This window comes from Neolamprologus brichardi, chromosome 13 (assembly GCF_056152115.1).
Source record: "Neolamprologus brichardi isolate AB-2024 chromosome 13, ASM5615211v1, whole genome shotgun sequence".
Classification (NCBI taxonomy): domain Eukaryota; kingdom Metazoa; phylum Chordata; class Actinopteri; order Cichliformes; family Cichlidae; genus Neolamprologus; species Neolamprologus brichardi.
The window spans coordinates 7164096-7186959 of NC_142116.1; the positions used below are offsets into that span (position 1 = coordinate 7164096).

The following is a 22864-nucleotide window of genomic DNA, read 5'->3' on the forward strand; positions in this document are numbered from 1 at the left end:
TTAAGAGGCGTGATATCCCTCCTCTGCTGATCTCCTTATCCTCTCCTTAGCCTCCCTAAGCAGCATGTGGTGCATGCACACAGACAGGCACACAGACAGTGACTTTCCCTCTGCTATTGCTGGATGAATCTCCTGTGAACCTTGCCAGCCGCCCCTGCCTGTGGATGTATTTACTCATAACAAGGGCTTAGGCCAATAAGAATATATGGTGATTTATACTGTGACCAGCAGGGGATTGTGTTGCCCTGATGCTTTAAGTATTTTACACTTTGCTAAACTCTCTGACACCTCCAGGGATAAAATCCCCCATTTGTACCAGCCCCATCTCCGCCTCTAAGAAACTCTGCACTAAGCGACAACAAAACAAAGTGGGATCAAACCTCGTCATAGCAACGCAAGTCAGAGGAGATAATAATGTATTTGCTCCATTATATCTTAACATAAGAAAACAACAACACTGTTCTACAACTAATGAGCATAACGTGATGAAAGAGTCTACAGCCTTTGGCCCAAGATGATCATTGTTTACGTTCAAGTGACAAAGCCCTCTAGTGGCCACATTAATTATGACTCTGATTCACTAGCAGCAACGGAAGAATTTAGTTTGTCTTAATATTGAGACAAGTCTTCAGATGGAGGAGGTCTGGTAGGAGGATCAATAAAGCATCAGAAAACCAAGAGGACTGCTGTTTGTTTGGTTGAGGGCAATGATGAAGTACTTACTGTACCCAAGTCCAAGCTAAACCTTAATCGCAGCAGTGTTCAGGGCTAAAGTGTCCTTAATGGTACCGTAAACATGCATTGCTTTCTTCTTTTTTTCCTGTGTTTTTTATGCTAATTAGTTCAATTCACAGCATAGACTAGATGAATGGGTTGGATGACACAAAGTATTGACAGTCCAAAGACTTCTTGATAAACATGCCAAAAAAGTTTAATGGAACCGAAACAATTAAGGCTTCAGTCACACAGGCCTAGAGACCTGACCACAACCACCTGATAAAGACTAGCTGATAGGGGAAAAAGTTAGTGATGTTAGTGCTAGTGTTAGTGCTGAAGGCTGCTGGCAGTCACTAGTGTGAAAGTGATTGTAAAGAGGTATACAGTGGTGCACAGAAATCACATTTGTGATTGCTAGCAGTTGCCAGTAGATTGGAAGTCGTGGATGACACTGACTTGCCTGTGGACGCTGCAGGCACAGGTAGTGGAACTAAAAAGTGCGACACAAACTAAGAATAGTAAGAATAGTTTTGCCTTTGGAAGTTGTTGGTTGCAGCAAAGAAACATATTTTTCTTTGAACTTGAATGTTCTCCGTTTCCAGTTTGCGTTACATTTTTTAAGTTTCACTAACATTTGGAAAGTAAATGGTGAGTCTTTGCAGACAGTCAAGATCTCGCATACAAACTATGGGCTGTCGTGGTAATCTGCTAGCAGTAAAGTCTGTTTATTAAGTGCTATGACATGTTGTTTCCTACAGGGGTTCACTCCGATGAACAGGTTAATAAATCAATATTCCAGAGACTTTTACTATACGTAATCAGGAATGTAGTAGTAAGAAGGTTAATTATTTAATTGAGTTTAATATAATAGATATAATAGATTTTATTTAATAGATAATGCTATATGAGTGTTTTACACCTGTTCATAGAGCATAAAATAGCAACAGGCTAATCAGACATGGTTTGATTACTGTGCAGTTTGCATGGTCACCTCACCACAGCAAGATGCATCTCTTCTGCAACCCCAGACAACGCTCATCTTTCTATTGTATACTGAAACTTGGTGTGACTTGGCGGGAATGGAAAGTAGGAATCGCTTGAAGGCAAAGGAACAATGTTGTACATTAAACAGATTCAGGTTAGGAACGCCCAATAAAATAAGCTGTTAGCACTGTGGTTATGTTTATTGTAATGCTAGGTTGTTTTCCTTGCCAGGGCGGAATGTCAGCATGATGTTTCTCAGGTGTGAACACACGTGCGCACGGTAAGTGAAGTGTGCAGGCACGAAGTGGTGGTTTGCAGATGATTGGCTTCTCGTTCAATGTTAGAAAGCAAATTGTCAAACTCTCAAGGTAGTTTGGAACAAATTGTGATTACTGGGCCTACATTTGTTGAGATGCACGTACTAGTTACTTAAAATAGTTTATATCATTTTAATGGCCTCTCATTCTATCGCAGCCACTTTCAATAAAATTTATAACATGTGATTAGATACATTTTTTTAACATTTGATCGTATTAGAGAACTAACATATGTATATAAAAGATGAGTCATTCAGAGTCCTCCTCTCACCTTGGTTATTTAATTCCAGCTGTGTGCCATGTCTCTTTTCTGACTTAAAGGAAAAAGCACTTCTGCAAAAAAATATACTCGTGCATCCTCGATTATACTTCATCCCCACCTCTTTTTGACCTCCAGATGCATTTTAGGAGCCGAGACATCCTTCAGCATGGCATATTGAGATTGATTTCCAGGTCACAGCCAAGAGGACGGAAGAGACGAGGAAGCGCAAATAAGCAATATGAGAAAAGCCTTTTGTGCTTTTAAAAATGATGAATAAGAACAAGCTGATGCCATCTAAAATACAGTGGCAGAATTTGAATTAAGTCCTTATTGTGAATCCTTATTATGAATTTAAATGAATTTATTGGTATTTGCTACTAAGATGCTAGATGTCTTGAGTTCTGAACCTGATTGGACTAAAGAATCTTTAAATATTACATTAAATCCATCATCTTACACCGCACTTAACTTTGACAACCAAAGACAAGCGGCTGCAACTTTTACAAACTTTTCACACAGAGTTGAAACCAAAAGGTAACCTTAGAAAACTTCATCCTTCATCATAGTACGAGCTATTCGACTCCATCAAAATCCGTCTTTGTCATAAATTATCAAGTCATTGTGGCCAAATTCTCTAAATGCTATCGCATTTGAGAACCCAACGCTAATATTATCCATCTACCTTCCCCGAAAGGTCACGTAAAGTGTGCCCAAGTCATAAAAATTCCCCATCTCATTATTTGAGCATTTTTCTGGCTAGTGGCAGGGGTGCAGTGCAGTGGAAATGGAATGATATATTGGCGTTGGTCAATAGTCGATCTATAATGACTGTGTTGTTGGGCTTTCACTTTAGAATAATTTATATCCTTCCTGATCAATAACTAATCTTGGGCATAGTCAGCACTGAAATAAAGAGGAGAATGATGATGGCAGGGGGAGAGGCTCTGCTGGAATGTGTGGGAATGTGATGCCCCACCACCCCCCACCCCTCACACCCACCCGCAGTACACACACACACAGGTCTCTTCTCCACCAAGTAGTTCATCACAAACCATGTAAAGTATGGGTGGAAGTGTACTTTCTAGAGGTAAATGATTGATTTTGTGTTATATATGTGTGTGTGTGTGTGTGTGAGAGAGAGAGAGGCAGAGAGAGATGGGGAGAGTGATTTTACTTAAACAACTATCTTTGTGAGAACTACTTTAAGTTTTAGAGCCCTGTCACGCAGTTCCCATCTCTTTCTCACAGTCCGTCAGAGGGCTGTTTGATGAAGAATACTTGGCCTTAGCATTAGTGTTGGGGTTAGCCACTTAAGGTTACAGTATTATGTCCTCACAAATATATCTACGCAAGCGTGCACGTGTACGTGCCCAAACATCTACACTTCTGTTAGTGTTTTGAACACGAGTGTGTACTTGTCCGAGCATGTCTGTGTTTGTGTGCCTTTAACATTTATGTGTGTACTTGTGCGCGTGTGTGTTGGCCTGTGGAGCTGAGGGGGCTGAACCCTCTGCCCTCAGATTAGCCCCTGGTTGATAGGATTAGGCTCTAATGACTGGGACTTGGAAGACAAAGGGAGTTTCTGCAAAGAGGCTTAGATATGGAAGAATTAACAGCAACCTTGCATTGCTCTTTCTTTCTCTTTAGCTTTTCTCCTGCCTTGTACCCTCCTTCTCTCTTCTTCTGTCTTTATGACCTTTCTCATTGTCTCTTGCATAGTCTTTGTCTCTGGATGTCTTATAACACACTGATGCTTTCCATAACTGCTTCCAGACAAGGGCATCCACTCGTGCACCTTTGTGCGTTTAGAATACACAAATGCTCACCATTGTTTCAAATTGCATAAACTTTCCCTTTAGTCTGGGGACACTTTGTCTTTATATTTTAGCTTAAATGGTTGTTTAGATGTCAGCAGATATCTGACCCTTTTGGGTTTATCGGTATTGTATCTATATAAACTTCAACTTATACATTAAAGGTTCGCATAAGTTTTACATTTTCAGACTTCATCATTCAAGCTTATTATGTGATATATCAGGCTATCATTATAACTTTCATTGTGATGCTAAATTCTTCCATTTCTATGTGTGACTTTTTAAAAAAACAATCTTCTGTATCTACTAGTTTGAGGTCTGAACATTTTATTTTCACAAATAATAATAATACAAACAGAAAATGACTCTGTTTTAAGTCCTCGGAGAGAGAATTCTTCACACTCCAGAAAAACAACCAAGAATTTGAGCTCTCGCTGGGAAAATCAAACATCTTGAAACTCTTTGATACGATTCAGTGCCGTCAAATCACCGTCAATACCAAACAGTGCTACAGTGTCAATGGGTCTGGGTTTTTCTATAGTCAGCCTTATTAGTGCTAAATGGTCTGATGCGCCAAGACCCTGCTCAGGTTCTAATTGCCCCGGTCTCAGATGCTCTTTTAGAGGGAGCGCCAGCCGAAACGCAACACAACAACAGCAAAAGAGAGGGATTTAGGAGATTTTCTGCCAGCTTACGTAAGAAGAGAGGAGAGCAGCTTCTTTTGGTCGGAGCAGAGTTTATGTGAGCAAAGATAAACCCATTGGTGGATGAAACCATTAGAAGAGTATTGCTCAATAAGCCTTGGTATTTTAATTTGGAGCAGAGCGTGTGTTGTGTTTGAAAAAGTATTGTGTGGGATGCAGTGCAAGGCCATGTTAGCAGTGTCTGCGAAAAGGAAAAAACAATGAGGGGAGAATGATGAAGAACCTCAGAATAAAGCAGGGCAGGGTAGATGTCAAGGTCTGTTTGGGAAGTCATGTATGGCGGTATGAGTGCGAAGGCTGAGTGTTGGTTTACTGAGCCCCAGCTGGGCTCTAATCCGACTGACTTTCATAAACCTGACTGGGCAGAGCAGCCACAAGCATTGGCATTAGCACGAAAGAAGCACTGTGAGGCTGTGTACAAGCCAATCTTCTGTCATTACTAATCCTGTTACTCAGCTGTTTATTTAGTATCCTTAGTTTCTTGCCAAAGTCATCATCTCAACTTCATCAGTGAGAAAATAAAGAAAGCTCCATCTGAACACGTGGTAAAGTTTTATCAGGATATAAGTGACCTACTAGCATTTAAAAATAATGTGAAGATGGTTAATTTTGCACTTTTAATTACTCTGCAGTAGCTTTTTCTTATCTCGTTTAAAGTAAAACTGTCCCAAATATTCCTGGAAAGTAATAAAATGGACACAATTAGTGAGTAATTAGTAGAGAGACTTGGCCTGATATGTTAGTACGTCACAATGATTCTCAGTTCAAAGTCTGGATGTGGAGGTAGGATCAGCGAGGCAGCCTCGGCGCACATGTCAGAACTCCACCTCAAAGCCAAATCAACTGCATTTACAGTATAATAACAGTGACATCATGCAGTTTTCCTAACTATCCCCTGAGTTATGGTGAGTCCAATTTGCCCTAAAATGCTTGCATACGTATGTACACACAGTCACATATATGAAGTTGTGCGCACACACACATGCTTACTTCTCTACTGTGCTGTACACCCACAGTCTGTTAGCTTTTATCTTGTGCTGGGCAGTAGATGAGGACCATATGCAGCCTCAGTGCAATTATAGTGTGGTGAATTGGTAGGACAACAAGAGGGCGTTTTAACGGAGCAGTAAATGCAGGTAAGGGCCTGTATTAAGCCAGATCAGGTTCCACTGATGTTGTCAGCTGGAGACAGGCTCTCAGACAGCCTGTGAGTGTGTTTGTAGGTGAGTCCGAGCGTATGTGTTTGCATGCAGGCATGTTTTATGTGCATGTTTTGATTGAAATGTTAGGTAATATTATATCAGAGGAAACAGTTACCTGTGTTTTTTTGAGGAGCAGTTTTGGTTACGGGCAATGTGACTTTCTTCATAAGTATGTGACACGCACATATGTAATTTACCTGTCTAAATGGCTGAAGGAAATTGCATGTGATCCATAATGGTTATGGGGATATGACCCCACCAGGCTTTTTTTTTTTCCTAGTGTCTGATAGGTGAAAGGTCAATCTCTAAATTGTTTGTCTGCAGCCCTGTAATGCTGACTCCCAAGGGAGGCTCGGCTTAACCCTCACTGATCCTAAATCACCATTATATTTAGTTTTTTTCTAAAGTTAAGAAAAATAAAAGTATTACAGTTAAAAAGTAAATTAAATCAATAATTAATATTAATGTTTGCTAATTAGGTTTGTGTAACAAATGTCCAGCGGTAGAGGTATTTCATGGAAAGCAGAGATACCACAGTGCAAGTAAAAGTTCTGTATTCAAAAATTGTTATCATTAAACATTAGGAATAAAAATCTAAATATACTGACGAATCTTAATTGAAAATATTAATTGTGATGAATGCATAATTTCATAAAAATGTAATCTAGTAAAATTTGCTTGTGTATTGAAGGATTATTGCTATTAAAAATTAACCTTAAATAGTAATTTGAAGTGCGCTACTTTGATCAAATGTGTTACCTATGACATAAACCCTTTGAAAGAATCCAAAGCTGCTTGATTAATGTAAAGAAAAATGTATAAAGTACAACAAAGGAGTAATTATGTAGACGACTTGTTTTGCCACGTCTTCCTGATACTTGAGCACGCTCATCTGATATTTAAAATGAGCTGCAATCAACTGCCAAAAGCATTTTGTCAATATTGTACGGAAGCAACAGATGTATGCACCATTACCTGCAAATGCTATATCAGTCTATTGATTCTGGACTATTTAGGAGTTTAATCCACATTTATGTTCATACGTTGGTTATTTTTCAGAATTTGGTGAAAATAAAAGGAACACAAATGCCAGCTGCAGGGGAAGTTCTGGTGGTTTGGTGGTGAGGAGGGAATCCAGGCACAGTGTAATCATTGCTCACATGTCAATCCCGACTGATCAGCTCTGTCACTGCTTTTGGATGGAAACAGTTTTTTCTTCCCTGTGCGGAAAGCAGAAGCGGTCAGCCACAGCTGCCTCTTTCCTGTCTTTGTTGTTAAATGACAGAAATATTTAGAATCTGTTTTCCATTTGAGTTATGTTTATTTAAAAATGGATCATCCAAAATGAAATTTCTTCTGCTGAATGAAAACTCACATCGATCACAGCTTTTTTTTTGTTTTGTTTTTTTAGGCTCAAACTGATTTCAAAACATTTTAAAATGTAGGAGTTGTAGTATTTAAAAATAAATTATGCATGTCAGAGAAAACAGACATAAATTTTCAGTGACTAAAACATGTATTCCCAGCCGTAACTTCAGAAGATTTTTTTTATTTGAGTTTGCTGAGGAGAAACCACATTTCTTTTTTCATTTGTTTAACCAATGTATCCACACGGTACTCATGTACATTTCCATAGAAGTTATAAAACCAAGATGCTTTTGCAAACACGAGTTCAGAGATTGACACTTAAACCACACTAAAATATGTCTGTACACAGCTATAGATATTTATCTTGTCTAATGTGTCTTCTTTTGTACCCATATGTGATCACTAATAGTAAATAAAAGTACAGGGGAAAATGAGCTGCAGTGAGTGCAAATGAGTTCTTATATTAGCATATACAGTGGGGCAAAAAAGTATTTAGTCAGCCACCGATTGTGCAAGTTCCCCGACTTAAAATGATGACAGAGGTCAGTAATTTGCACCAGAGGTACACTTCAACTGTGAGAGACAGAATGTGAAAAAAAAATCCATGAATTCACATGGTAGGATTTGTAAAGAATTTATTCGTAAATCAGGGTGGAAAATAAGTATTTGGTCAATAACAAAAATACAACTCAATACTTTGTAACATAACCTTTGTTGGCAATAACAGAGGTCAAACGTTTACTATAGGTCTTTACCAGGTTTGCACACACAGTAGCTGGTATTTTGGCCCATTCCTCCATGCAGATCTTCTCAAGAGCAGTGATGTTTTGGGCCTGTCGCCGAGCAACACGGACTTTCAACTCCCGCCACAGATTTTCTATGGGGTTGAGGTCTGGAGACTGGCTAGGCCACTCCAGGACTTTCAAATGCTTCTTACGGAGCCACTCCTTTGTTGCCCGGGCGGTGTGTTTTGGATCATTGTCATGTTGGAAGACCCAGCCTCGTTTCATCTTCAAAGTTCTCACTGATGGAAGGAGGTTTTGGCTCAAAATCTCACGATACTTGGCCCCATTCATTCTGTCCTTAACACGGATCAGTCGTCCTGTCCCCTTGGCAGAAAAACAGCCCCATAGCATGATGTTTCCACCCCCATGCTTCACAGTAGGTATGGTGTTCTTGGGATGCAACTCAGTATTCTTCTTCCTCCAAACACGACGAGTTGAGTTTATACCAAAAAGTTCTACTTTGGTTTCATCTGACCACATGACATTCTCCCAATCCTCTGCTGTATCATCCATGTGCTCTCTGGCAAACTTCAGACGGGCCTGGACATGCACTGGCTTCAGCAGCGGAACACGTCTGGCACTGCGGGATTTGATTCCCTGCCGTTGTAGTGTGTTACTGATGGTGACCTTTGTTACTTTGGTCCCAGCTCTCTGCAGGTCATTCACCAGGTCCCCCCATGTGGTTCTGGGATCTTTGCTCACCGTTCTCATGATCATTTTGACCCCACGGGATGAGATCTTGCGTGGAGCCCCAGATCGAGGGAGATTATCAGTGGTCTTGTATGTCTTCCATTTTCTGATGATTGCTCCCACAGTTGATTTTTTCACACCAAGCTGCTTGCCTATTGTAGATTCACTCTTCCAAGTCTGGTGCAGGTCTACAATTCTTTTCCTGGTGTCCTTCGAAAGCTCTTTGGTCTTGGCCATGGCGGAGTTTGGAGTCTGACTGGTTGAGGCTGTGGACAGGTGTCTTTTATACAGATGATGAGGTCAAACAGGTGCCATTCATACAGGTAACGAGTGGGGGACAGAAAAGCTTCTTACAGAAGACGTTACAGGTCTGTGAGAGCCAGGGATTTTCCTTGTTTGAGGTGACCAAATACTTATTTTCCACCCTGATTTACGAATAAATTCTTTACAAATCCTACCATGTGAATTCATGGATTTTTTTTTCACATTCTGTCTCTCACAGTTGAAGTGTACCTCTGGTGCAAATTACTGACCTCTGTCATCATTTTAAGTGGGGGAACTTGCACAATCGGTGGCTGACTAAATACTTTTTTGCCCCACTGTAAGTGTCAATGGACACTTGCAGATAAATGTTTCAGTAGAAATCACTGTGACCCATTACATTCCTGGGAACAGTTTAACTGTCATAAAATAGTATAGTTTTAAAGAAAACCAAACATTGCACAGTAAAGATTAATGATTAATTCTCACCCGAGAGGTGATGCTATATGAGGCTTTTTAGAACGGAGGCTTCGTAATTCACTGGTTTTGTCTGCATTTAGAAACTCAAGGACAAAGCAAGAAAAGTGAGAGGGAAGACTAATTATTGGAGGCAGGTGTGGTATAATGTGTCATAAACAAATGAGGAAAAAGAGAGTGAGGGAACAAAGGGTACAAAGATAGAAATGTCAAACATTAGCGTGTGCCAAGTCATCTGTTGTTGTCTTTTGATGGTTATGACACATATGATAATTAACAAAAGCTTAGTGGAAGGTATTTACAACAAATCACGCTACCTTGATTCTTTGACAGTTTTCGTGTGGGTTTAGAAAAACTTTTCCCAGAAAACAAGTTTGTCTCATTCTTTAAAAAGCCTTGGTGGATTTTCTCTTTTTAAATTGCCTCCATTTACTGTGAAGCCACAGTTAGTGCGCAGTAGAGCAAGCTTTCACCATATCGCTGACATTTGTTGTTATGAGATGAATTTATGCTTTGAAAGCTTCTTTATTAGGATCCTTAGGGTCATACAGTATACAAGGGATCTTAGATGAGAGCTGACCGATGACCTCCTCTTGAACTTCAGTAGAGATAACTTTGTTTAGAAGAGATGGCAGTAGGTTCACTAGAAACCGCTGCAGTCAATCAGTATGTTTAGTAATCTGATTCGCTGCTGCAGGGATGAACGAGTGCCCTGCTGCTGAACTGGAGTGCACATGTCTGACCTGTTATGCCAAATATTTGCTCTACATTTCATCTCAACATTTTCCTAACAAATGTGAAATTATTTTGAAGTCCAAGTCATAACGATCATTGGCATATTGACAATATGTCTTGTAAGCTAGTGGCTCTCAAACTGTGGGGTGGGCCCTCTTTTGGGGGCAAAGGGCCACTGCAGGGTGCTATTGATGACCTGGGGGAGTTATGGAGTAAAACACAGTTGAATGAATAGAACTTTTGTAAGGAAATTACAATGTATCTATATTTAACTAAAGTTAACAATTATGTTGCTTTTTTCACTGTTGGAAAGGTGTCACGCCAGAACCTGAAGGCATCACAGTCTGATGAAATCCACAAAAAAGACAAACTTGATATTTATATACAGCCTACTGTAAATTGATGTTGTATCTAGTTGTTGCATATGTCTCTCCATGTTTTATCTTAATTAAAACTGTGATAAGGAAAACATCAAATACTTTAAAATGTAAAGGATGACAAAATAAAATTCAAGATTTATTCATATTTATGTCATGTTGGTTTAAGTATTGTTCTGATTTCACATTTTTACATTATATATGAAACGTTTTATATTGCCGTATTTCTTATTTCGCAATTGCAATAAAACAAAGTAAAGGGATCTCTCAGAATTAATTCTGAAACACTTTGCAAAACACTTTGTTAAGAAATGAATTGATTTGCTATTAACTGGGTGGCCAAGTCAAAGAGGTAAGTGGAATGCTGCAGCTTTTATCACCTTCATTGACATACCATATGAGTACTTCACAGTGGTTTTGTGGTGAATGTTACAGCTGCATTTTGTAGTGACCATGTGTTTACTGCTGCCTGGGAGATAAAGAACAGCCACAAGCCAACACTGGCTGTGGTTAGGGTTTTTCTATTCTAGCAGCCACTGTGGCAAGAAACTGGCTATCATCTGGAGGAACGGCTGTACAAGAAAAGATTTTTAAAAAGTACAATTTTGGCTGGAAAGCCAGAGGAAAACATCTGTATATTTGCTGTAATGCTGTTCAATACTGAAACCTTTTTAGATTAAATTGATTACCCAACTGTTTCCTTTACCGTACGCTGCATTTTATGCTATGGACACAATACTGTTTTATACAATTTAAAACAAAATATGTCAAGGGGACTGGAATTTCCCTTGATATGTGTATTATATGAATTAAATATCTCATAAAATGTACAAAAACAAACATGACTTCTAGAATTTCTGAAACGGTCCCTTTTAACCGATTTCCATATAAGAGTAAACTAGCTAGCAATCAACTTTAAAGATATCAGGCTCAGACTGAATACTATATTTTGATTTTAAAAACACTTTATAGCTTCCTTATAGCTGATGTTGGCTGTTTCTCTACTGGGGTTTCCTGGTTTATTACCACTAGGCTATGCTGTGCTCCCAGGCCTCTCTCTGCTCCGGCCTAAACTCACACCCATCCAGAAAAAGATGAGTCTTCACACCTCTTCTGCAGCCTTGCCTCACTCCTCCCTTCCTATCACTCTGTTTCCCCCCCTCCTGGTTTTATAGCTTAGCTCCAACACCCAGCTTTTTCCACTCGCCCTCTTCTCATCGTCATCCTTCATTTCTCTCCTTTGCCGCTCTCCTTTCTTCTCACTTCCCCCCCTCCCTCTCTTTCTCCCTCTCTTAGGTGCTGATCAATTCACAGTCTCCCTGGGAGGTGTGAGAAAAGCCCCCCCTCATCCTCACCCATCCACCCGCAGCCACCCTTACCCCTCCAACCCTGAATGGATCACCTTTCAGATCATTCATCCCTGGATTTTTTTTTTTTTTTTTTGGGTTACAGGGAGTGGGGAGTTCAAGTGATGATGATGATGCCGATGATACTCTTTTCCTCCTGTTCTTCAGTTTCTCCTGTCCTCCTTTTTCACTTCATCATGTCTCTTCCTCTCTCTGCAAAAGTGTCTGCGACACCATTAGCACACCTGAAATAATAGTGCCGGTGACAAATGCTGCTGGAAGGGCTGGTTGAGAGAGATGCTGAGAGGGAAAGACAGAAAGAGGGAGAGAGTTAAGGAGGTGTGTCTGTGTGTGATAGAGTGGTGAGCTCTCTATCTGCCTGTGGTGTTAATTCAGATTCTGCAGCCCTTCAGAGTAAAAGTGGAGCTGCTGACCTGGTGACCAATGGCACAGTGTGAAAATTGACGGGCAGCATTAGACGCAGCTATTATTACAGGAATCTGTTCTCTCTGTGTTTGCGCACTTGAACGCACATGTTTAGAGGTTTACATGCCATATGTAAGAGTGCATCTATTTTCACACACTTCTCACTGTATAGGAAAACAGCTGTTTATCACATTATGTATCCATAAGTGTTATGCAGTTTGAGTGTGAGATCCAAGGTGCTCTTGTGTCAGTTCTTGATCAGTCATTTGCAGTTGTTTATCATTAATCCACATGCTAATATTAATTATGCATCGCCATCAACGCAATTCATAGAGAAAGCAGTAGCAGTTCCCTTAGTGTTGAAATTTTATGGAGCTTTGAATAGCTTTCTACCTTTTGAAAATTAGAATTTTACACCTAGTAACATCTTGATGTAGACGATTTATTAAAAAACACAGCTGAGTGATTTCTGCACCACATTTTATCTAAGGTTTGAATACTGAAAGTGTTGATTTGTTATGTTTAAGACTTTATTTGAAAAGTGTTTCTCTTAAAATGTTAAAATGTTACCTGTGACACTTTGACAATAAATGAGCAGATCTGGTTCATGTAATATCAACATTTCTAACCCACCTAAAAATACAACAACCACTCTATAATCAGTGACAACGCACCAAAATCCTTCTCACACCGTTATATATTTTATTAACATATTAAGTTATTCACATAAATAATGACAAGAAATATTACAAGTCACTTCTTTATAGAGTCAAACAATTTTATTCTGCCTTTAGTCCAACGTTTGGACCATAAAGTGCTCACAGTGCAACAGAAGAACGCGTGAAATTTAATAGAGCCTTTACGCTGCGCGACTTTAGTATGTTATTTGAATGATCTGGTCAGGAATCTTCCCGTCCTTCTGCATCACATGTAATTTCCAACAACTCCGGTAGAAGGCGCAAATGATTAAGCATTAATGTGTGTGAGAGGCGAGAGCAGCTCAGATTAACATTTGGGCCAAAGCGCAGGATCCAGCAGGAGTGAATACTCCCTGAGCTGATTTCATGGTTTGAAATTAATATTGCGAATCATTTAAATACTGTGATCATACCAAAGTCAAGCTTATATCATTACCTAAGCCAAAGTATTTACCAAGATGTTTGGGCACCTTAATTATACTGCAAACATATTAGTGTCACTCTAGAAAGAAAAGCGCCAAGCTTTCACATAAATCACAGCCCAAACACGCTTACAATGATTAAAACGAACTGTAGACCATATAAAAACAAATGCTGCACTTTCATATATGATCAGTATTTTTTTTATAAACGATGCTGGATAATGTGTGTATAATAAATTAGCCTTTTTATAATGAGTCATACCTGCATGTTACATCACATTATTTCTTGTTGCACTAACGTTTTAATCAGATATAAGCAAAATAAATGATTTACTTGTTTAAAAAAAATGAGTGCCTTTTTCTGACTGAATAGTTTCTAACTGGAGCTCACAGAACCTAATTGCGCCCTAATGTATCCTGTTGGGTTTTCTGACAGGCGTTAATAAACTAGTAGTTTCATAAAATTAGATAAACTGTGAAAACTTTGCAGCAGGTCTGTCTGTGTTCTGAAGCAGTGACACAAAGCAGAGAGGCTCAGTGGCCTTTTTGCAGATCCCAACATGTTTAGGCGCAAAGCTGCGGAGCTGCAAAAAGTTTGACCTCAGTTTGACTCCGCAGGCTGCCAGTTGCTCCTTGTTTTTTCAAACAGCTACAGACAAGCAGTGATACAAGGGATCACCAAGAGCCAAGCGATGATTCATATCTCTGACCTGGAGGGGTTTAGTTTGTTATTTATTAGGCTAAGATTCAAATTAGTCATTTTTCTCTCTTTACATATTTACATAAAAAGCGAAAAATAATCGCGATTAACTTGACATAGTTTAGAATAAACACTTTGGATACTCCTTCTCTGCATTTTGAGTTTTAACCGAATTAAGTATAGCGTGTGTTTGTAGTGCATAAGGTGTGCAGTTTCTCTTTGTGTTCACTCTGCACGAGTCAAGACGCAGAGGCCGTCTAACAACGCTTTCATTTGTTTCCGCAGTCAAACATGCTGTCAATTTGCATTCAGCGGTTTGAAAGTAATACCTGCTGATTTTATTGAAACGACTCAAAGCATTATCGTCATCGCAAAGCGGATTAAACAGAAGTGACGGTTTTTGCCCCCCCCCCCCGCTCTCTTTCAGGATACCAAAATGCGCTGACCCTAACGAAGGAACAGCTCCGAGAGAGAAAGTGGAGCTCCAGTTTGCTTTTATGGATGCTAATTGACGTAGCTTAATTGCTTTATAATGCTATAGTTTTTTTAAGTGAACAAGTGCTAATGTGACCCCCTTTCATGTTGATTTAACCTTACTTCTTCCCAATGACTCGCGAAAATTCAGTGTAGGTGAGCTGCATTATAATCTTTTGTATTCCAATAAATATAAATTTAGCTGAAAGCTGATTTTAACCGCAACATCCTCTTTAATTAGTAATAACTGAACGTGGATATTTATGTGGCATTCTTACAACTAATTATTTGCTTTGCCGTAAAATGAAGAAGAAAATGCGAAAATGAGAACTTCTACTCACCATTACATAAATAAATCAGCAAAGTGGACGAAAACAAGTCAGCACAGTTTATTATTTGATCCCGTGTTCTGTGCGTAAAAGTCCGTGCCTTCTGGCTTCCCTGTGTCCGTGCCTCGAAGCCTCAGCGGCCAGACTGCGGGAGCCTTTGATAGTCATTTCATGCCTGTAAAACTGTCCCATCGGATCCTAACGCTCGGGTTTTACCACAGGAATCACCGCTGAATGTGTGAAGCCGCATTATCGTATTATGACACCGTTTCTGGCATCGGGGCAGATGATCGATGACTGGACGCACTGCACGGGGAAAAAAGAAGAGGGGTGAAAAAACTTAAAGCAGGCTGTCACAGACCAGTAACACCTTAACACCTCATGAGCATAATCAGGAGATGAAATGGATCTTTTAGACACTCTCCATTCATGTGTGATGGGCTGAAAAATAAATGAAAAAGTTGTGTTGGTCATCGTCATGTGACAAGAGTGACAAAATCTGCAAATATCCTTTTGTAACTTCAGGGGAAAAAAGCTAATAGCTTATCTCTTAAAACTAATCATGTCCACCTTAATCCGTTTTTATTATATTTCTTCATATGCCACGGAATATCTCATTAATATTTATGTAGAAATAGGTAATCAAAGTTCATTTTTAATTAAAAAATATCAGCTAAATTAAATAAGATTTGTAGTTCTTCTCCTCCCGGTGAGGAATCATATATAATAAGATAAAATAGAAAATTCAAACAATTTGGTTAATTTATACCCAGACATTATTCAGTGGTATCATTACTTTTCTGAAATTCCTCAAGAATCCAAGTTCCCTTTCATATATTAAAGCTCATAAATATTTGACCAAACTTTTATAATCTCTGTACGGCAAATCGTGAAACTCAAGTGAACGCTTCATTATAAAAAAGACAAAAGTTAAATTAATAAGGACTCCGAGAGGAGAGACATTAACATATCTTAGGAGTAGTTCTGTTTGGTTAGGGAAAGTTAAGTGAAAGTGTAAGTGCGTTTAGAGGGACGTAATTAAGTTGGAGATGTGAAAATTTGTGTGTGTTTGGTAGGGGGGTAAATGGAAAGGTAGAGAGGAAAGGGGGTGTCTTGGTCAGATATTTTCAGTTTTGGCTAAATTACGCACTGTATAAGCTGACAGAAGCGTAAAGTGTGTGTTATGTATCCGCGGCCGACGTTTTGTTTTGCACCTCCTCGCCAATGTGGCCTAAAACCGATCAATCAGCTCGGGATCGATCATGTGGGGAGCCAATAGGGGGCTCCCATCTCTTTGCCTCTCTGCCATTGGACAGCCCGGGCTGACTGGAGCGACCCATTCGGCACTACTGTGGGGGAGATAAGTGGATAACGTTTACTGTTATTTAGACATAAAAGATGCTTTGACGACGACTTTAATGTTTTATATACTTATTTCAGTATCCACTTTTCTCATGACGACTCTCATCAACATCCGGAGTAATTAAGCTGCTTTTGTTTGAAAAGCAACCAACTTTTAAAATAAGTATAAATGTTCCAAGTGACGTGTTTAAAGTTGCTTTATTGTTCTTTCTATCTAGACTGGACAATTTCTCCAAGGTTTTTATATGTTGTTTGCTTCTAGTCTTTCAGTTATAAAATCAAACACGGGAAGCAAATTGACTGCACAGAAGTCGAGCTGCAAGGCCGAAAACCCGCAAAACTGGATGTTTGGCTGCAGTGGATTTCATGCATAAAGAATGATGACAGCTTCTCAGAGGCTTCGGTTGACTGCAACATTACTGGGATGAGCTCGACTTATTTTATTCTACAGCTCATTTTCTTTCATTATAAACATATTATTAACTTACAGGCTCTTAATAACGTACCTGAGAACAGCTCACTTCAGAGTAGAAAGTTGGTTCAGTAACTCGTTTACAAACTATAAGAAGAGAAGTGGGTGCTGGACGTGTCAGTTCCGAATTCACGTGTTTTCCAGACTGCAGAATAAAGTCAGTTTGTGAGGATGAGACATGAAGTCGAAGTCACAGATGAATATTCTGTGTTTAGTGTTGTTCCAGCTCGCAGTGCGGCTGGCTGGCTGGCTGGGCTCACAGGGTCCTCCCACCCCCCCTCCTCTCCGCACGACTTGCTGCAGCCCGGTGCGTTGTGTAAGAGACGCGACCTGTTATGGCCACCACTACTTCCGGGTTTCGGCAGTCTGGTCCAGATCCTCCGCTCCTCCTCAGCTCAACACACACATCCATTGTACACAAACGGGCAGGCGGCTCACGCATACACACGCACTCACACACATGCAGACGCATACACGCGCACAGCATCGATCGTGGCTCCTTTAAGAAAGCCTAAGCCAGAATTATCACCCCACCTCCTCTTGATCTCCTCTAGACGCTTTTGCATAAGAAAATCAAGCCGGGAGCCGAGAGTGATCAAAGAAAACGAGGGGAGAGCTGCTTCATTTTTTAACTGTGATTGTGACCATTAACATTTAGGTGGTGCCGATCCCGTGGAGACGCACGTCGGACCATCATTCATCCGGTACTTTTGACAAGCCCTCGCGTTTTGACTGACAGGCGGAGTGGCAAAAAGCCATGAGAGTCGCCAGTTTTGTTTGAGGGGCTTTTTTATTTTCATCCTGGTTTTGGAAAAGGAGCCCGGTGCTGCTGCCCCGAGGATAGCCGAGGACCTATTTGCCGCGCCTGGGCTAAACTTGCACAGAAAGCGGGAGCTGGCTTCATCGTTCCGTGGAAAAAAAGAAAAGGCAAACGGGATTTTGGCTGAAACATCTTCTCATTTATTTGGATTTTCTTTCTTTATTTCGTCTCCACCCTGGCCGCAGAGGGGATTTACCTAAAGTGAAAGGACGACCAGGGAGTGAGGAGGGTTATGGCGCAACGGGTACGTAGGGCAATCCCCCCTAAAAAGTTTCTCCAAGTCTGCTGCGCTTGAATGCTATGCTGCGCTGTAACGTGGCTTAATGACACACATACCCACACGGACACACATTCGCGGCGAAAGTTTCTGTCGTCTTCCTGACACACGGAGGGACGGTTTCATGTTTGGCGTGTTTTTGGCCCGGTATTACGCACGGTCGCTCTCGTTTGTCCCACAAACCGGCCCACTGAGAGACACTGGGAGCGTGATCATATCTCACATCGGCTGTGTTTTTTAGATTAGTTATGACAGGCCAGTTACTGGAAGCAAAATGGGGGAGGGCATGGAGGCAAAACAAATCTCTACTTTTCTCTGTTGGCTGCTCCATCAAGCTTACTTATCGAGTATTTACGATCAAAATAAAAATTCCGTCGGTTGTTCGTCAATCGACGGCACGTCGTAGAATGCGTTTAAATATGCAAAAAAATAAGCCTCGAGCAAGTAAGGCACTTTTTCCCTAATAACGAGGTGATGACAAACGCTCTGATTCGCACAATCCAGGGACTTCTTTAGAGCAGCAGCTGAATCTTCACACGGATAATAAACAGCGTAAAAGCGGGGATGTTAGGGACACTGGACACATTTAGCTGCAGAATTTGGCACTGGGGCTACACCACGCTGGGGTTTGCACCTCTTTGCCTTTAGGGTCGACATGCTCAGCCTTAAGTGATAATGCATTTTACTCTTCCACCGGCACTTGTTTGTCACGTCTAAAAGAACGTCATTAATAATTTAAGCATATTTTCTTGTATATGAAAAAAGCAAACCTCAAATAAGTTGCTTAATTTGACCTTTATCAGACCAGAAGCAACATTTCTGAGTAGTTACAAACCAAAAACGTAAAGGCTGGGTGGTAATTCACTCAAAAGCGACGCATGAAAAAAGTTTGAATATTCACCTTCGGTTAACAACATGAAAAACACAGCACGCGACTTGTGTTGTTTGCACTAATCATAGCGTGCTCGATAAGTAAGAACATGCAGCACAGTTACGAGCCTTTAAAATGAGAAACGCCACAATTAACAACTTTAAGACTTTTGTTGTTGTACACTGTGACTACACAGGACTCCGGGTTTATGGTGTTAAAGCCCAACAACCGCCTGGTTAATGGCGATAATAATAACCGAGCCGTGTTGCTACAGTTTTTGTACTCCCAGTAATTTCGAACATATTGAATAATTCATATGTGTTTTTCCTCCGGGCTTCAAGGGTCACTGGGAATGAGTCGAGAACAAAAACTAGCTTGCACTTCAGAATTATCAGTGCAGTTTTCTTACTGGAGACAACTCCGTTTTAGACTCAAGTCTTTAAAACTTTCTCTGATTATAAAATCAAAAACACAGACGTGAATTTGTCTCTCTTTTGCTTTACATATCTTTTTTCTCCCCTCCTCAATTTTTAATAACATTTATTTTTAAAAGGGAAGCTAAGCGTATGTGTACCTGAAAATTTTGGATTTTTTTTTTTAAAAACACGTTCTTAATTTTGTAAAATTAATTAAATTATTTCTTCAGCTTGGCCGAACTTTTTCTTAGAAGAAAAAAAACAACACTACAAGTGTCACTTGTCCTGCTACTCACTTTTACACTTCGCTGTTTTTACACTAAAGTTTTAATCAGTCTAATATAGTCTTGTACGTCTATATTCACTGTTGACCCGGGTGTTTGTTGTGTGCAGTACGAAGACTTGCCCCACTACGGGATGGACGGTGTGGGCATCCCGACCACCATGTACGGAGACCCGCACGGCGCCCGGTCCATGCAGGCGGTTCACCTCAACCACGGTCCCCAGATGCACACTCACCAGTACCCGCACACCGCCCACACCAACACCATGCCTCCTAGTATGGGCTCCTCCGTTAACGACGCTCTCAAGAGAGATAAAGACGCTATATACGGGTAGGTGCACGCCTTCGTTCCGTGGGGAAACTCACTCTGTCGGGCAGGCGTGTATCCAGGCCTGGAGGGGCCAGCTGGGGTGGGCAAGTGGGTGCAAAATCAGCCTCGTACAAAAGAAAACACAGGCTCGATGCCAGGGACAGCAATCTGTCCCGGTGAAGAGTTTAAGACACACTGGAACCCAAACTGATGCAGAGGCGCTGGGGAGGAGAGAGGCTAAGCGGGCTTCTCCTGCTCTTTTATTTTTTGGCATAATTTGGAGTGTTGTACTTTTTAGTCCAGTCATGTCTGTTGCGTTTTTCTATTGGGTGAAAGATATAGCAATATTTTTTGTACTTGGAAGACTCGCCAATCTCCCGTTGTTCCAATTATTTTTTGACTTGAATATTTCTGAAACAAGCTCACCTATACGTAGAGCCTTTTCCACCCCCAAATTTTCCCGCTTATATTCCATTTAAAGCTTTGCCGTTTATTATAAGTTTAAAAAAAGTACAAATAAAAATAGATTCTGCTTTTTAACATTTTGAATTAATTGTATTAATTTGCAAAGCTTCAGCAAATTAAAAAAAACTGTTCAAAGAAAATCATTTATTAATTTACGTGAGTTTATTAAAATCTAACAAGAGCGTTTTCAGGCCAGTTGCAGTTTTACCACCTTTTGCCACAGTGGCACAACTTCAGGTAGCGCGTTCACCTCCGCATTACCAGGCTGCACATATTTATTCTAAGGACTTGAACAATAAATAATAAATGTGTGCACATTTAACCGTCGAGTTTTTTTCTTTCTTTTTCTTTGCCAAACAAACACACGCCTGTGATGCAAACGGAGACCTGTGCAAGAAATTGTTTGACAGACTCTAAAGCTTTTATGCTATTAGGCGCGCCTAGATTTAATCACAAAAGTCTGTCCGCTGTTTGAAGCCTTTCTCCGAGCCTCTGCATAATATAATAGCATGGGCTGCAGCAGCAGCAGTCCCCATGGGTGAGTTGTTGAAGAGTACCATGGCTGGCTAAATCTAGCCTGGAGTAGTCTTGACCCCGGCGCTGTTCTCTCTGGTGACATTTGCTATTGTGTGTGTTCCCAGGCACCCCCTGTTCCCCTTGCTTGCACTGATTTTTGAGAAATGTGAATTAGCGACTTGCACCCCCAGAGAGCCCGGGGTGGCGGGAGGAGACGTTTGTTCATCGGAATCTTTCAATGAAGACATAGCAGTGTTTGCAAAACAGGTCAGGAAACTTTGACTCTTCTTAATCTGCATGCTCGAGCAGCGTGAGCTCTCACCTGACAGTCCGAAATGTGCAATTCTGGCTTTTGTGCTTACACTTAATTCTGCACTGAAATGAATTAAATAGACATCTGCCATTCAAATTAACGCAATTTTTACAATGTTCTAATTTCATATTGTGCACTGTCTTTGCGAAGAAGTAACTAGTGTTCCGTTTAATGCGTGTATGTGAATTTAATATTACATTATATGTTAAAAATATCAGTGTGACGTTTTATATTCATATATTTTATAAAGAAATGTTTTGGGTTTTAGATTCGGGCAGAAAAACCTTTATTTTCATCGAATCCAGAATTGGATAATCTGGTAAGCTCTATATTTTATTATCGCACAAATGACATTTTCTGCATTTTCGTACTGCATTTTTGAATATGCCAGCTGTTGTTTGGATGTGGCGGGCTTTTCATCTGTGTCAGGCAGCCACGTGGTGCTGAAAAGTTAAAGCAGGATTGCAGCTGATATTCCCTTTTTTTTGGGCTGTTTGATATCATGATGGCCCCCGGTTGTATCTGCAGATGAAGGGCTGCTGTCAGACAGCTGTCACACACCTTTGAACCCTGCCTGGAAACTTATTCTATTCAGTCTTTCCACTTTGTTCAGTTTGATACTTTAAATGTAATGTTAGAGTAACGCTTCCCCTCGACTAGTTGGTGACTAATAGATCTCTGACTCTGAGGCTTATTGCAGCTTCAGTCTGTACTGTACGCCTGCTCTCCATATTGCAATAACATCCAAGTTTAATATCAGTTCCACATAAAATCCATTCACATGAATATTTTCCTCATCTACAGTTACTTGTATTGAGAAAAACGCGTCTGTTTAATATCAAGAGATGTGAACAGCTCATTTTTTATTGTTATTTTAATTTTTCAGATGATTCAAGCCATTCAAGTTTTACGATTTCATCTTCTGGAGCTGGAGAAGGTAATATTCTCTCGCCATTTCTGTCCACTGTGCCACTTCAGACCTATGGGCTGTATTTGCATAAATGTATTTTTGCTAGTCGGTTATAATTAGCGTCAAAATCAATCATGGGGCCATTTCTCTTCCGCGTTTAATCACGACGCAAGCTGTTACAACTGGAACAGATATCTCTGTGCCCAGTCTCTCCCATGTTTTAATGAAGTTTAATGCTGGCAGAAATTGCGTGCAAGGTGAAACATATAGGCGAATTTTGCGGGTTTAAAAAAATGATTCTTTGTGGAGGGCAAAAGGCCCCAGGCAACCATCTGTGGATAGAGGCAGTAGTGGGTGTAAAACTCTGATTTGTCTTCGTTTCAGATGGACTGCGATAGCCTCTAAAGCCAACTTTAGCCTAAACGTTGACATTCTCAAACATAATCAAAACTGTTAAAAAGTTTTCGTTTTTAAACTTATCTCCGTGCACGCACTTCTTTCTCTACAGATCTTGCTTCTCTACGGAAAGCTATATATTCTGTACATATGAACTCAGTAGCCTAAATAAAGTTTGAAGTAGTATTTTTTGCGCATGCGTTTATCCTTTTTCTGTTTGTTTCTCAAGCAGTCGGATGCGTCACATTGGCAGTGATAATATAATAAGTTGATGAAATTAAACAGTTTACCTTAAATGTCAGTCAAGCGGGTCACCCTCCTCTAATGGCCACAACCCAGGGCACTGATGATGAATTTAACACGGG

The 22864-nt window shown here is 40.3% G+C and overlaps 1 protein-coding gene and 1 long non-coding RNA gene across 3 annotated transcripts in view; one reads left to right on the top strand and one right to left on the bottom strand.

Annotated features, from left to right (window-relative positions):
• Positions 1-9453: 9453 nt before the first annotated feature.
• Positions 9454-17169, bottom strand: LOC102784768 (uncharacterized). The gene is made up of 3 exons (XR_436671.3): positions 16957-17169; positions 15101-15394; positions 9454-12339 (listed from the first exon to the last, which is right to left on the bottom strand). It is a non-coding gene; the product is annotated as an uncharacterized LOC102784768 (long non-coding RNA).
• Positions 17170-17279: 110 nt separating this feature from the next.
• meis1b (Meis homeobox 1 b) overlaps positions 17280-22864 on the top strand; it is a 77164-nt gene continuing 71579 nt past the window's right edge. For both annotated transcript variants that reach the window (XM_087850055.1, XM_087850054.1), the window contains exons 1-5: positions 17280-17986; positions 19700-19920; positions 21006-21147; positions 21462-21512; positions 22080-22130. In XM_087850055.1, coding sequence (XP_087706181.1) covers positions 17975-17986; positions 19700-19920; positions 21006-21147; positions 21462-21512; positions 22080-22130 — 477 coding nt within the window. In that variant the 5' untranslated portion in view covers positions 17280-17974. The remainder of the gene's footprint in view (positions 17987-19699; positions 19921-21005; positions 21148-21461; positions 21513-22079; positions 22131-22864) is intronic.